We start from the raw sequence: 15,065 nt of genomic DNA, 5'->3' as shown, positions 1-15,065 counted from the left end.
TCCTCCGCGGTTTTCGCTGACCTCGGTTAGAGCTCGGATTGTTGGCTACGAAGTAGACAGGGACAGGGACGCAGCCAGCGGGTTGGCTTGTCAGCTAACTTGGGCATGTTTGAAAAAAAGGCGTTGTGGGTCCACCGCTCGTTCACTCATTCACTCGATCCACCCAAAAGTGAATGACGTTGGCGCGAGTTTTTCTTCCGCTGGACAACGCCAATAATTCCCCGTTTCATCGTCTTCCTGGCCCACCAAATCACGAAACAAGAAGAAGAGGAGCAACAACAACAACAGCAACAACAACAACGCATTCTTGGCCAACAACGAGCGTAACGGTTACATATTTGGAAGTTTCACTCATTTGCCTTGGATCATCTCCATCTAGCACGAATTGACATAGCTATCAAAATTGGCGCTCGCTTTCTTAAGCTTGTTGAGCGTAGGAAACATTGATGCTATTTCATCCTAGATGCAACAGCTTAAAAACACTGCAATAATACCTAAATCTCGAGCTCAAATTTTTTTCAACAAGTCTTCATTCAGGAGAGAACGTGCAATGAAACTACTTGGGAAGTCGATTCTGTTCTAGGAAGTGGTTGGCGGTTTTCCAGCCTTATACTAGAACAACAAATTCGCTGACGTCTCTCTGTTGACCGATTCATGACAGATCTGGAAGCATTCCCAATGAGAGTGATAATGGCGTACAATAGTGTAGTAGAACATCAGATTTATTCAAGTCTGGCTGAGTAAGTTAACAATTTGGCATGGGATGGGTTTCAGAAACCAAATGTACATATTACACAGATCAATCGCAACGAAATTGGGATATTGCGTACCGGCGAATGGTGGGTTTCAGTGGTAACAAGGGCGGTTCATTGAGCGGCTGAGAGGTGTCGTGAACTATTTCCTCATTCATGGCGTGGTCTTTGGTCTCATTGGCCAACAAATGTTTGGAAAATGATGACCACGAACGCGTCCATCGAGATATAACTGGAGCATTAGCTCAACGGTTAAGATTGACNTCATTCAGGAGAGAACGTACAATGAAACTACTTGGGAAGATGGCATGGGATGGGTTTCAGAAACCAAATGTACATATTACACAGATCAATCGCAACGAAATTGGGATATTGCGTACGGGCGAATGGTGGGTTTCAGTGGTAACAAGGGCGGTTCATTGAGCGGCTGAGAGGTGTCGTGAACTATTTCTTCATTCATGGTGTGGTCTTTGGTCTCATTGGCCAACAAATGTTTGGAAAATGATGACCACGAACGCGTCCATCGAGATATAACTGGAGCATTAGCTCAACGGTTAAGATTGACATTGAAGCAAAAGCATCCGGAGTCGGATGTGTGTCTAGTGTACCTATACTGTATGTGTCAATCAAGTGTATGCATGTCATTTCCAGTTTTGCTTTCCTTCATTTCAAATTTACATTTTTGGAATTAGCCTCAAAAAAGGAGTTACTGACCCCAGAGCTTTTGTTATTTCGTTCATTTATACGGGGGTCCTTTTCGGGCTGAACGTCGATTGAGGGGAACGAATCTAAATAGGGCAAGTGCAATTGGAACGCTAGACGGCAACAAATACAATTCCAAAAAATAGATAATAATATCACAGCTAAAAAAGGGGCAAAACAAGAAATGACGACCAAGAGTTTGCGTTGTGCTTTATCTCTATGCTTTGGCCAATTGGGAAAGGTGGGTCCAATTTGGATGATGTGGAACATGAGGGGTCTGAGAGGTCTGAGAGGAAGGTAGGGAAGAAAGCGACTGAGAGCCAGTGGAGAAAAAGATGAAGACGGGCTTACGGCCAGCCTTCGGCCTTTGGAGCTCACTCAAATGAATGGCAAGGGAAGGAAGAAAGAAAGAAAGCGGCTTGAGGATGGGAACTTGTTCCGTTTGTTGGTGTCTTGAGACCACTTTCCCCTTGAAAGGGGTGGGAAATTAACGGAGATTAAGTCGGGTAATTTGAGTTCACCAGGTCCTCATCTACTTCTCTTTGTGGGCAAATAAATGGGGGAAATTAAATTGACTAATGCCTAGTTTTACAACCCTGAGAGAGAAAGAAAGCAAGACATGAGGGAAATGGGAAATTCGCTTTCCAAGTCTTCAAGCATTCCAATGAAACATAGATGTGTGTATGTGTGCATGTAATTGTGGATGTTTATCAAATGTGTTCGTTCATACGGGTACGTTTGTCTAAACATTTGGATGAGATCAGTATGGGATTCTTTTCTAGGACATGAAACCAATATCGTATTACATCATAATTAATAGTGTTATCATTATTGACATTATTCTCTTTTTATTAAATGGTGCTTGCTGTTGATGGAGCTGCGATAGTAGTAGTAATGGTGGTAATTATGACTGCTCTTTCGTGATTAGTAGGACAGCCCTACGTCATGTGTCGACATCAAGACAGGGAGCAATCTTTCGTTGGGGAATCGATACGTTCCAAGATTTAGGAGGAGATTCGCGTCTCCTTGGAGGACTCTTTGGAGTGGGAATTGCCAGAATTCGAGTTCTTCTTTGGCTGAGCAAAAAGCACTCCTTGATACATGACGGAGTTGATTTCCAGGGTCACCACCAACGAACTCTCTCCAGACTCTCCTACAAAGACCATCATAATTTAGTGTGTACAAAAGAAAAGAAGACTTTTTCTCAATAGGTACCATGCCATGTGCACACCTACCTCTACTCGAAATGCGGATGTTTGCCCCGCCCATGGGACTCCCGTTTCTCCGGTTATCTTCTAACGAGTCACGTCGTTCCCGTTTCATCGGGGGTGGAGATAAGGCCGAGTCCTCATCCCTCAAATGAGTTTCGGAACTACGCCGATCCTTGTCTTTGCGATGGTTCTCCTTTTGTTCATGGTTGTTATGTTGCTGATGTTGTTGCTGCTGCTGCTGTTGTTGGTGTTGTTGTTCTTGATGCTGTTGTTGCCGGTGTTCCCGCTCTTTTTCCATTTCCCGAGCGGCTGCCAAAGCGGCCACGGCGCGGTTTTCTTGCTCATGCCTCTCCTTTTCCCTACGACCTTCTTCGGCCTCACGAACGGCTTGGAAGGCTCGCGCTTGCTGCTCAGCCATGGCACGCCCCACGTCTAACCCTGTGAGGCCGGGTGGATGGCCGGGCAAGTCACGCAAGGGCGGAGGAGGCAGACCAGCTTGGTTGTACATCTTGAAGAGTGCCAATCGGGTCATTTCTAGTGCCGACAATGGATTTGCGTGATTGATACCCGGAGGTGGACTCTTTCCGCCTAAGACATCTGTGAATAGAAAAAGAGACCATGTTTTATTCAATCTGTGCTATTGATTGGGTCATATCTAGCTTGGGGTTTGATTCAGTTGAAGATCATGGAGAATGATGGCTGGGTTATTAAAAGTATTCTAAGCCAACATTTTTTGCGTATTCCCAAAGGCTACCGTGGAAGCGCCAGTTTTATTTTTGCAATCGTTTTCATCACCATCGTGTGTTTTTCTCCGCCTACCAATAGGGGAATGTTGGATTCACTCATGGCTTACTCATAAAGTAGATCTCTGGTCAGTGTGACATGCATGGTACGTACGTATGTACAACATACGCCACATTGTCTGTGTTCCTTCATGTACTAAAATCAAATGAGTGTTACCTAGGACTGTAGTACATAGTACAATACGTACGTAAATGGTGATGTTACCAAAAGTACTTTTTCTCGTTGTTCTTTTTTGTGCTTGCCTTATGTACGACTCTTCTACCTTCGGGGTTGGTTGTATGATCGGCTGCCCTGTAATCATTTCAGGTAGTCGTCGAGCATGAAAAGTGCCTTGGCCAATCAAGTGTAAGAAAAGAGTTTTGCACAAACACGGCTCTCCCTGTCTCTCTGTCTCTCTTGTTGGCTGAATTACTTTTGGCCAAGAGTCTCTTCTTGTTCATACGAAGAGCAACAACAGTTGTTGTTGATCAAAATAATTATCGTGGAAAATTGCAAAGCTCCGAGGAGACAGAAGAACTGTACTTAGCGAGATGAAATGCCTTCAGCGTCATCATTTGCAAGGCAAAATTCTCAGTCATAGTCAGGCCTTATTAATTATACTTTCTGAGAGCATCATGAGCTGTACGTGTCGAACATTTTCCCGAATATCTTGGCTTTTGTTCCTGATCTTCTCTCTGTCTCTCTCACACACAATTTCAAAGTCCATATTTTCATCAAATTACACTTATTATTTTTGCATTTCATGTGTGTGCGTAGTGGTTGAAAGCGGAGTGAGGACCACCAAACAAGGACAATGTCAAGACACTCGAAACCATTCTGCTCATTTCCCAGCAGTAGTAGCAGCAACAGTATTAACAATAATAACGGCAGCAGCTCGGCCACCAGGCCACTGATGGTACGGGATGTTTCAGTGAATTGGACGCTCTCCTCTATTTCATGTATCCCCTCGCCATGGGCGCCCTTTCTTCAGAGAAACAAGCAGAAACTTGGCCACCTCGGACCCTGCCCCAAGACACGAAGAGAAAAGTCAATCTGCTTTTAATAGCAGTAATGTGCGCTTATTGAGGTGGGCGAAAGCCGAGATGGTTGGCGATGTGAAATGTGAGGTCTCCCTTCTCTCAGCCTAACGCCTCATCTACACCATAGCATAGTATGAGCAGTACGTAGGACCGGTACATTAGATGTACGTATTATTATCTCGGCTTTAACTGGTCTAATTAGCTGGAAGAATAAGACATTTCCAGATTTAATTACGCACTCTCATGTCGTCTTATGATTATTTGAGGCGATTTGCATTTTTCTTGCTCAGCTAGGATTGATGAGTTTCCCAAAGATTCTAACCGTGTTTGGTGCCGTGAGAATCTGAGATGGGGTTAGCCATTGACTTTAATTGAGTTTTGCCAAAGATAGTCCGTCCTCCGTCCGTCGTCAGTCCTTCCCAAGCCTACACAAGAGCCATCTTCCATCCACCTATTGTGCATACACAATATACAGTATACTATTACAGTAGTGGGGCCCTACTTGATCATAGTAACTCTCGGATGAAAATCAACTCGCTTGACCATTTGAAGAATGGACTCGAACAACTCGTAGCTATTCGAACTACAGACAGCACACTGCATACGATTTGGTCGGGCTAGTTTATGAATGTTCTGAGGCAATGCCAGGGTTCAAAGCATGGCGTCATCAAGCATGTAAATCACAAGCCTCCCTGTTTAGGGCTCGAGATGTTGAGATGTATATCGGTACAGATAATGAGCATCAACGCACCTCATTTGAGCGGAGGAGAGACCCAAAATTTGCGGTACCAATTGTGGAAATCGCAATTGGATGCATAAGTATAGGGAAGCGAGATGGGTAGAATGGTGCAGCACGACGGCCTCACAGGGTCGTACATTTCAAAACCGAGAACATGAAGAGAGCTAGCTTTAAAAATGTTTCAGCTATTTTCACCGACTGGTAGACTCACATTGCCTTCAGATGGCATTGTTCATGCCAAGGAGACCATTGGCGAGCGTCGATCGCTCCCAAATAGCCATTGTCTCGGAATCCAAGTGATCCTAGTGATTAAAGGCAACCAGGAAGAAATGCCTCGAACATACAAAGCTTGAGAAGCGGAATCTGATTTAATTCCTCCACGTGAGTGCAATTTGTGCGACCAGCCAGAATCATGTAGGTCGTAGGTACCGTTTATTCTGAAGAACGTCCGGTATATGCTATGTACAGTATTGGTGTGCGACTGTCTGCCCCCCAGGAAAGCTCACGATCACAGTGAATCTGATCTGGCTCGTAATGTTCCATGCAATTAGGGATGGTTCGACAATGTTCGAAACACAAAGGTTTGGGTTGTTGTTTTTGCCTCATGTCATGGTTGTCGAAAACTAATCTCGATGTGCTTAGAATAAAAGGAAAGTACGCGAGTCATGTCAGATATGCCTCGAGTTTCTCGTGTTTGGTATCAATTCAACTGATTCTTTTTTCAAAGGAGTCGGGGTTTCTGAAGGACGCTTGGACTGAACTCGCTCAAGGTTCCAATGGAGCTTAATTGCATGGTTGGATGAGATGGATTGAAAATAATTCCTAGTTTCATTAAGCCAAGAAATGAGGAGCCAGTCGTTTGGGGAAAAGGATGGACTACCGAGTGAGTATGTGAGTGAGTGCCAGCTATAATGTGTAGCAGTCCCATACCAAAGTGAACGTCGTCGACACACCTGGTATTATTGACATAATGGGTTGGGGCATCATTCGGTGATGATGGTTTGGTATCGGCAGGGCCGTAAATCTACCGACTTTGGCCCATTGGCACCACAATTCAATGTGCATACTGTATAGTACAATACATAAAAAAAGAAGAGCGGAGGCCATGACCATACCGTAGAGATCAACTTGGAGAGAAGTGTCACTCCTTGGCCCGATGCCAATAAGCAAGGATTTGTTTGTCCTTTGGTTTGTCGCTCTATGATTGAATAGGTTGCACTTTTGAAAACCTTTGAAAAAGGTCGGTCAGCGATGGTAATCGGAGATTTTTTAGGCATGGTAATAATACTTCTCTTGTCATACTTGATGTACGAAATGTGCTACAAGCACATCAAGAGTGGAGGAGCCCATTCCCTGGGCACTTCCATGTCGTCTTGGTCGTCTTGGTCCTACTTTTGTTGGTTTGCCGGTATCGCGACGGCATGCATACTTACCGAGTAGATATTATAAGATCTACACACGCAACACATGAAATGACAGTCGTAAAAATGGTAAATTGAGCTCGAAATATGATGAACGGAGCCGCTGCTCAAGAGACACAACTTGGTTGGGCTCGGCAAACCAACTTGAGCGATGGAAGTATGAAACCGCGAAATAAAACCGGGGAAACCATATCAGACAATGAGAGGAATTAAGAGCCTCACCGCATGCAACCCAGGTTCAGCCAACCTTTTGCTAACCCTTAATTGAAGGCACTCAACACCCGTCTGCTAGCTCGAATCTACTGACGGTTGGCCTGACCCCAGCCCGTTTAGTCGACACGCCCGTAGACGAACCCGCCAGCAATATACCGACCAACTCAACAAAGTTCCGCTCTTATCGGATGTGAAGCAGCATTAATGGTAAATTACTCCGCTCACTTCTTAATTTGCAATTGTTCTCTTCTCCTCCTCGACTCATTAGAATAAAAAATAATAATAATATTCAAAACTCCCATAACCCCGGCCAGGGTTACCAATGCAATCGTGGGGAATGTGTGAGTGTGAGGGTAGATAACTGCATATATCATATCTCTCTCCTTATGCTTGAACGCATCCATGTCAAGCAAGCGCTGTAAAAGTCTTGGCAGTCTCTGTTGTGCAAATTGTTTTCCATTTCACCCTGGGTTGTTTTCCTTTTTGCCATGAGGGTAATTATTCATGCATCCAAAATGAGACCACGACAACTTACTACTAATATTTCCGGGAAATCCTGTGCCATTGAACGAATGTGGCCTCATCCCGGGTGGGAGTGGAGAGATCTGTGGCAGCGACAAAGACGTAGGGGGGAGTGGCATGGTGGGGCGGGGCCCGGGAAACATGTGAGGGTAGCTGTCGTAGCCCGAGCGGCGGCCTTCTCGACGATTGCCGTCAATCGCTTGTTGGAGCTCGTTGGGACTGCTCAAGTTCTTCATATGGCATTCGTAGGGATAAAGGTATTTCGTGTACCTGTAATGGGTAATACAAAGAGATATCCGCATTAGAAGTGGCTCTGTGTGTCAATGGTTTTCAATTTTCACCACCTCACGTACCAGGAACATACGCAAGGTAGGTACATAGGTAAGTACGTAGGTAGATAGGTACATACGTACAGGACCAATTGGCCAAGAACACATTGGATAAAGAGACTTGTCATGAAAATGTGGGCTCATAAATCAAAGCCAAAACAAAGAAGGACTCGTCATTGGCCAATCTTAGACTTCCACTTCCATTTTCCAAGTGAACGACGTTGCCACCTCTACCAATCTTACCCAATGGGTTGGGCACTGATCTTTCAAGATGAAACCTTTCCCGAAAACCAGCAAGTAAAAAAGGTTGAGACTCGTACACACCGCTGGCCTGCCTGCCTTTCTCTCTGATTTGATTTGTCATCACACAACGAGGCTAGACCACTAAAACAATACGTTACGTTCTGTTTCCTTGGCAATTCGTTTTTCCCGGCCATGGGGCCCTCTTTATAATTGCTTTACGGAAACGATAAATTGGCCACTATCATGACTAGATGTAATAATAACAGAAACGCGTCAAACCAATCCGATCCTAATGCTCTGCAGAGCGACGTGTCCGCTCTTTCTAAAGGCTTTTTTGCTCTTCGCCAGTCTCAGACTCATCAGAAGACAAACACAGAGGACCAAGATTCATCGACTTTGAGGGGCAATTAGCTCATTTTTGTTAAATTTGTTAATGTTTTATGAGTTCCCGCCCAGTTTGGCCCATGAGTGTGTACTTGTAGGTACGTATGTGTTTGTCTCGTAGGCCATTCATTGAGTCAGGAAATTGCTTGACTTCACCATCTTCGGAGTTTGTCTCCAATACCAAGTCTGTTCACCTCTCTGAAGCCAACAACATTCATCCTCAGGGTGGTTTCTGTTTCTCGAGAAAAAAAAAGGTCACTCCGTTTGTTCAAGCCTCCGAGCAGGTAATGTGCGTTTTTTTTAAATGTCCAAATGGCGGGGGAAAGCATTGGAATTCAATTATGGCACTTTCTGGCCAACAATGCTCCAATGTTCAACCGCCTATTTGCATGTCTCGGTAGCAATTTGCGAAGTCGTTGTCGAACCACCACCACTAAGCACTGCAGTACTGTCCATGATTGTGCTCCATGAATGATTTTGCTGTCTTTCCCATTTCAATACCAATCATACCAATCATAGCATGCCTCTTGTTTGGCCAAGGAAGGAAACAGTTTGGTAAATGGCCAAAATAGGCCTTTTCACAACTTGGATATGCACGATTTGGCAAATCCTCAGCTTTGGCCTGCTTGTCTATCTTTCTGTCTGCCTATCTGTTGGCTTGTTGAAGATTGAACACAAATTTGCACTCCTATTACGACCAACAACCAACCAACCAACGAGCTCCTGACACATTAGACGAGTACCTTGTACTGCACCCACCTTATCGGTGAAATGATTCCGTATTTTGCCTCACAGAATGCTGAGAAAGAGAGAGAGAGAGAGTTCAATGGACAGATAGCCCTACCTACCTACCTACTTGCTGTGCTACTTGACGAAGCTGTGCTATATACAATTTGAACATGCTTGGAAGCAATAAGCCATCGAATGATATTATGAACAAACAGTCGTCATTTGTGAATTTTGGATGTCTTCCAGAGGCAAGCAAGATCATCGTCCAAAAAGCTGCACATAAACAGCGATCAAGGGACTTGAATGAACTGCCTTACGAACAGAGCAACAGCATTATAAAGGAGACTCATACACACAGACACACACAACTAACCATTACCTAGAACATACACGATAAAATAAGAACACAGGATCGTTTGGTTCGTTCATCCCTTTTGGCTGCTTATGGCCTGGGTTGGTAAATCTCCATGTAGCATGACAAAAGGAACTTTGAAAACTAATAATATGCTTCCCATTAATCGTACAGTGACTCCTGCTACCATCTTGACTCTTTCAAATCAAGGCCATCAAGCAGAAAAACCCTACATCTGTGACTTCAAATGGTAAGATCAGATCACTGTCGAAATTTTCCCCCAACCTCAACCTATCTACCAGATCAGCCACAAAAGAAGCTCTGACAAATCAGGGCAAGAGCCAAGTTTTGTCAGTGTGGCGACAACAGAACATTAGATCAAGTCCTCATGAGCAATAATTGAACATCCTACTGAAGGGATTGAAGCTCACTATGATGACGATAGCTAAGACGTCGACGACGACGACAACATTAGCGCAAGAGTCCCTGGTGGAAGACCAACTACATGGATTTTATGGGTTCCAATCCCACTGAATTCAGCCATTTTTATTTCATGACTCTAATAGGATAATAATCCATTTCCTTTATTACAAATATGAACGGACGAACCAACAAGTGAACGAAAGGACGGAGGAGCGAACCAAGAAAATGATCTCCGAAGAACAATGAGCAATTTAAACCAGTGATGATCAAGCAAGATGAAGGAAGCCTCTCTCATTCCCTCGAATAAGTTCGTATTTCCTGCCTTGTCTTTGAATCTCATTGGACTGGGACGGCGACACACCATTCTCTTTTCGTCTCGTCGCCTAAGCCTCTCACAGATTATATTATGCGATTGTTATACACACGTTGTAAAATCTAAGCATGAATCCAACAGAGGCTAGGAAAGGATCGGGTGCGATCAAATTGATCTCATAATCAACCCATCGATCTTTTGAAGTAGGTAGTAATCTCCTTGGAGGGGATCCAAATCATTCCACGAAGATGCTTTATTTATAGCCTCACTCCCCCCAATGGAATCTCTAACCTCATAACCATCTCCACTCTATCTCAATTGATATCAGAGAATTTCAACCAACCACTCAGTCAGCCAACTAGCTACTCCTTCTTCTGATCCGCTGGCTTCAGTTCAGTCAAAGCAACAACTCATTCGTTGAATTCCAATTTCTTCGCCCTGTGAGAGAAAACGAGCTTTTGCCGCTACTGGGGAAGGACTGAATTGCAGCCTGAGCACGATCAAATTCTCTACCATATCTACCCGAAGAGAAGCTTTGCTTCCACTGGTGCAGCCACTATTCCTGGGCCGATGTGCAGTACCCACATTCCGTCTTGTTCTGCTTTTATCTCGACTATCATCTAATGACCCACCCCTGACAATGCAGTACTTGGTAGTTGGTAGTTACGCGTACTTGAGAGGAGGAAGGAATGAAAGTTGGGGAGTGCCAAAGAGAAATTTTTCTCTTCGACATCCTCGTAAATTGGTTCGAGAGTGGCCGGGCTGCTAGACTAAATTAATAACCTGTTAATATGATCGTTGATTCTGAGAGCCAGATCCCACTGGGCCAATTTTAGATTAATGAAGGTACCATGTAACGGCCCACTTGATTAGATCGTGAGGATTCTTCCAACTCGTGCCAATGATATTTCTGTCAATTAACATAGATGAGCACGGCTCATACCCAGAGTATTGGTATTACCACGAGACTTGGAGATCTGAGGCCTAAATCTCAACTGAGTCAAACAAACATGAACTCTTCTTGATTTAGCTACTACGTACGTAAGTGTGTACATGGAATGGATAGACACTACTTTGACTAACATATGGGCATTGGCTATCTAATCAGCTGTTCCAAGCTCCCAAGATGGAATGTAGAGAAATGAGCCAATCTCTACAATACATTCCATTACGAATCAGATGAATGGCTCATCTTATAATGATATAATAATGATACTCAAGTGTTCGCTATGAAGTCTATATCTCAGAATAATTCACCCGATGAGTTGACCCCCACATTTGTATGTAGCCATGAAAATGGATACATTTTGGCCGTAACGAGTTGTATGATCCAATTGGAAACCTGGTGGCCCCACCAATCCGACCATAAGATCTAATTTACTGATATAGAAAATTAACTTGGCTACACCAAATCGATAGATCATGCAATAAATAAATCAATTCAGAAGGGGAATTTCACGCCAGCCTGAGAAACTTGACCAACCCCACCAATGGGACTTAGAAGTGACTTCCTACTTGTACTGGAATTCAGTCGACGGGCCTGAATGCAAATACGGATACGTGTATTTGCACTTGCCAACCAATTGGCACCCGGTACCATTTGCACACTTCATTGGTTGCTTCAGAGAGAATTGACCAATGTGTTTTGGCCTCCAAAAACGTGTCCAGAAAATGCGAAAAAGTTGCCGTTTTCTGCAAACCCAGTATTTCATGACCAATTGTATAAGATGTTTGTTGATTGGCACTACATGTACTTTGCACATTGCACATTGAAGGTGATCAATGATTGTTGAATGAGCAACGAGTAATGAGCTCGTTCGAATATTACTTACTGTGTTCTCAGTGTGAATGCGGCGGATGTGATAGAAGACGGCAGATTGAGTCCTTTGATGATCTCTTGCCATTGTTTCTTGTTGATCACCTCGACCAAACCCCCGCGAGCGATGACTAGATTATACAATTCGTACAAGTCCAACACTTGTTTGGCCATTATCGGCAATCGATTGATCGGTGTGCCTGAAACCAAAAGGAAACCTGCGTTTTATTTGGGCTCGTGAAGCCCAGTAGCAAAATAAGACGAACATCAACAACAGATGAGGAGCGCACCCCCCCCCTTTTTGCACACACACACACATACAGACAAACACACACAGTGATTTTGGCATGGTACTGCTTTCCTCTTTTCTGCCTGGCTGTCTGTCAGTTTGTCTGTGCATTTACGGGATCTGACCAATGTCTACCTGTGTGTGCTTCTTCATCAGTTGTGATGAGCTCTTGGAAATGAATTAACGGTGGATGGAGATGAGATGACCCATCAAGGAGGCAATGATGATGGTCTCACCCCAGAAGCGAAAAACGAACCAGAATAAGCTGATGCGCAAAGTGGTCTGAGAAAATGCAATCGATTGAGACTTGAGCCAGGCTCTAATAGGGCTGAAATTAATTGCGTTTCTGCCTCCGAGGACCACGATCCGAAATGTGTTTGAAACCTTTTTCTTCGGAAAATCAAATCAAAATTCAGTGTCCAAATGAGCTGAAAGCTTCGAATACGACGAAGGATGCGCTAGCAGATGATTTGGAGGCTCGGAGGCTTGGAGGATGGGATTTGAATTGCAGATTAATTTATGCCAAGTTCGAGCTAAAAACGATTGCCATCACACATTTAAGAGAACAATTCTCATCCAGCGATGTGTCGTTGAGCTTAAATCGAAATAGATCATAGCGAGAACTGTGTTACGAAACATTTAGAAAAAATTGAATGTGCCAGTTGATCGTCAATGTAAAAAATTATCATACAACTGATGACCCTTAGACAAATTGGACCAAAGCAAGGAATCTCTCGAGTCTACATTGCCAATGTACGATCGAGCCCTCGACCAAACCCTCAAGTTCTTAATTAAAGAACCACCGATGAAATGGAAGGGAGTCTCTCAAGAAATGCACATCCATTGTCTGGATGACTTTGATAAAAAAAGCTGGGAAGGAATCATTTGAAAAACTTCAATATGCCCCATAATTTATCGTTATTTGCCCCGCCTCCCTGATGCTCCCCGCCTCCCGCTTTAAGCATCATCTTGTCTCATCCCTCCTCAGCCATGCATCTACTAACCAAATCTCAACTATCCCTAGAGAAGAGATTCATACACAGAAACAAGAAACTGCCGGAGTCCAATGCTACACAGTTCATGCTATGATACCATATGTAACGTATTGTGGTATGCTAGTGCATGTACATATGTATAGTAAGTTGTGCATGAGAGGCAATAGAGGTAAAAAGGTTCCGAAGAGCTCGGGCAGATTCAAATCGGAGAATGAGTAGTGGATCGCCTTGTTAAGTTTAAATGCTCTTACGCCACAATACAGTACATATATATACTTCAGCAGACGCCCTGGTCCGCGTCGGCTCAAGATATAAATTACGATCTGCGCCCGCCGCATCTCCACCACCATGAGAGAACCAGAACTGGGATCGGATCAAACCGAACATTCTCGTAGATTGATTGGATAGCGATCATTGCATGTGGATTGGCGAATACCATAGATCTGATTTGAATTTGGTCCCAACTTGTTTGACTTCAGAACTGTGATTTTGACCCGTCGAAAGATGTAGAGTCGAACTCGACGAGAATTTGGGAACAGTTTTGGTTCGGCCCTCGATTGGATGGAAGATGTGGTTAGAATCTCTCCTCGTTATCACTTCATATCAAGTCGGTCTGGAGGCCAATTTAGGAACATGTGTAGGTAGGAGTCGGGAGAAGTAGGAGAAGGAGGAGGAGGAGGAGGAGGAAGAGAGGCATCGTGGCCCAACCAACAACCATCGAGTGAGCCCATGGCCAGCATCAGCCATCCACAAGATGATGAGGAGCCATCTCGAGAGGACGATTTCTCGTCAGTTATGCCAAACCACATGTACAACGAGATCAAATGACCAAACGAGATGAGATGCAATTACTCTATGCCAAAGAGACCAAACCAGACAGACCCATCGAATGTAGGTTATGGGCTATGACTTATGTCTAGCAACTACCTGGGCACAACTTCTGATCGAAGAGGCCACCAGAATTCGACTCGATGGTCAAATCTGTAGGTAATGAATAAGCATGGTATGCTTTCTGATTGAGCATCGAACCATTGGTTGGCCCGCGATGAGCTGAAGAAGGCACATGGACTTATTGTTAATAATAACCCCCAGTATTATGAGTGCGTCTGAAGAAAAGAAGGTTGGCCTCATTTGCTTGTCAGCGGATCATTTCTCATCGCAAGGAATTAAAAAGGGGCCAGAAGCAAGAATTTTAATTCCCACTTGGCCCATGTGGCAAACTTTGAACCTATGAGAAGACACAAAATCAAAGGATCTAGTAGCACCATGGTCGACGATTATATGTTCGGACCTAAGTAGCTATCAAAACGTTTCTTTAATCCTCTTTTAAACCCAATTGTTCACTAAGAATATGAAGTATGTAGAAGCTCGCGCTATTGGTGCCCTCTATCAATTGACATCTGTACGTCCATAGGTCTAGATACGGCATGTCCATGCGCTCAAATGGGGAGCGTGAAAGTGCGTGCACTACTTAGTCGACGTCACGAGACTCTCCTCCGCATCATTGTCAGAAAATGCTTGGATTGAACCCCAAGAATGCTGTGGACATTCATTTGAAAGCACAAGAGGCAAAATGTGTCACTCGGAACAAGATGAATTGTTCTGCATATAATCTTTGGGGTTGACTGGACCGAGAGCCAGAGCAAGAGATCATCGTTACTCCCATGGACCATCATCCGATTTTGGCGTCTTTCCCGTTTTATCTATCCCTAGTTCCCAGATCCAGTTATTCCAGTGCCCGGGTTGAGTGCCAGACCGATCATGGTCATATAAGTGCAACTAATATGGAAAAAAGTGCTCCGTCCATGA

At 44.2% G+C, this 15,065-nt stretch overlaps 1 protein-coding gene across 1 annotated transcript in view; it reads right to left on the bottom strand.

Annotated features, from left to right (window-relative positions):
• Positions 1–1,062: 1,062 nt before the first annotated feature.
• LOC131879130 (protein dead ringer homolog) overlaps positions 1,063–15,065 on the bottom strand; it is a 48,087-nt gene continuing 34,084 nt past the window's right edge. Inside the window, exons 5-8 of the mRNA XM_059225360.1 lie at positions 11,989–12,172; positions 7,397–7,653; positions 2,690–3,262; positions 1,063–2,607 (exon numbers count right to left, since the gene is read on the bottom strand). Of these exons, the coding sequence (XP_059081343.1) occupies positions 2,459–2,607; positions 2,690–3,262; positions 7,397–7,653; positions 11,989–12,172 (1,163 nt within the window). The 3' untranslated portion in view covers positions 1,063–2,458. The remainder of the gene's footprint in view (positions 2,608–2,689; positions 3,263–7,396; positions 7,654–11,988; positions 12,173–15,065) is intronic.

Source organism: Tigriopus californicus, chromosome 4 (genome assembly GCF_007210705.1).
Source record: "Tigriopus californicus strain San Diego chromosome 4, Tcal_SD_v2.1, whole genome shotgun sequence".
Classification (NCBI taxonomy): domain Eukaryota; kingdom Metazoa; phylum Arthropoda; class Copepoda; order Harpacticoida; family Harpacticidae; genus Tigriopus; species Tigriopus californicus.
The sequence above is the reverse complement of the archived record's forward strand: the minus strand, read 5'-3'. Positions and strand labels throughout refer to the sequence as shown.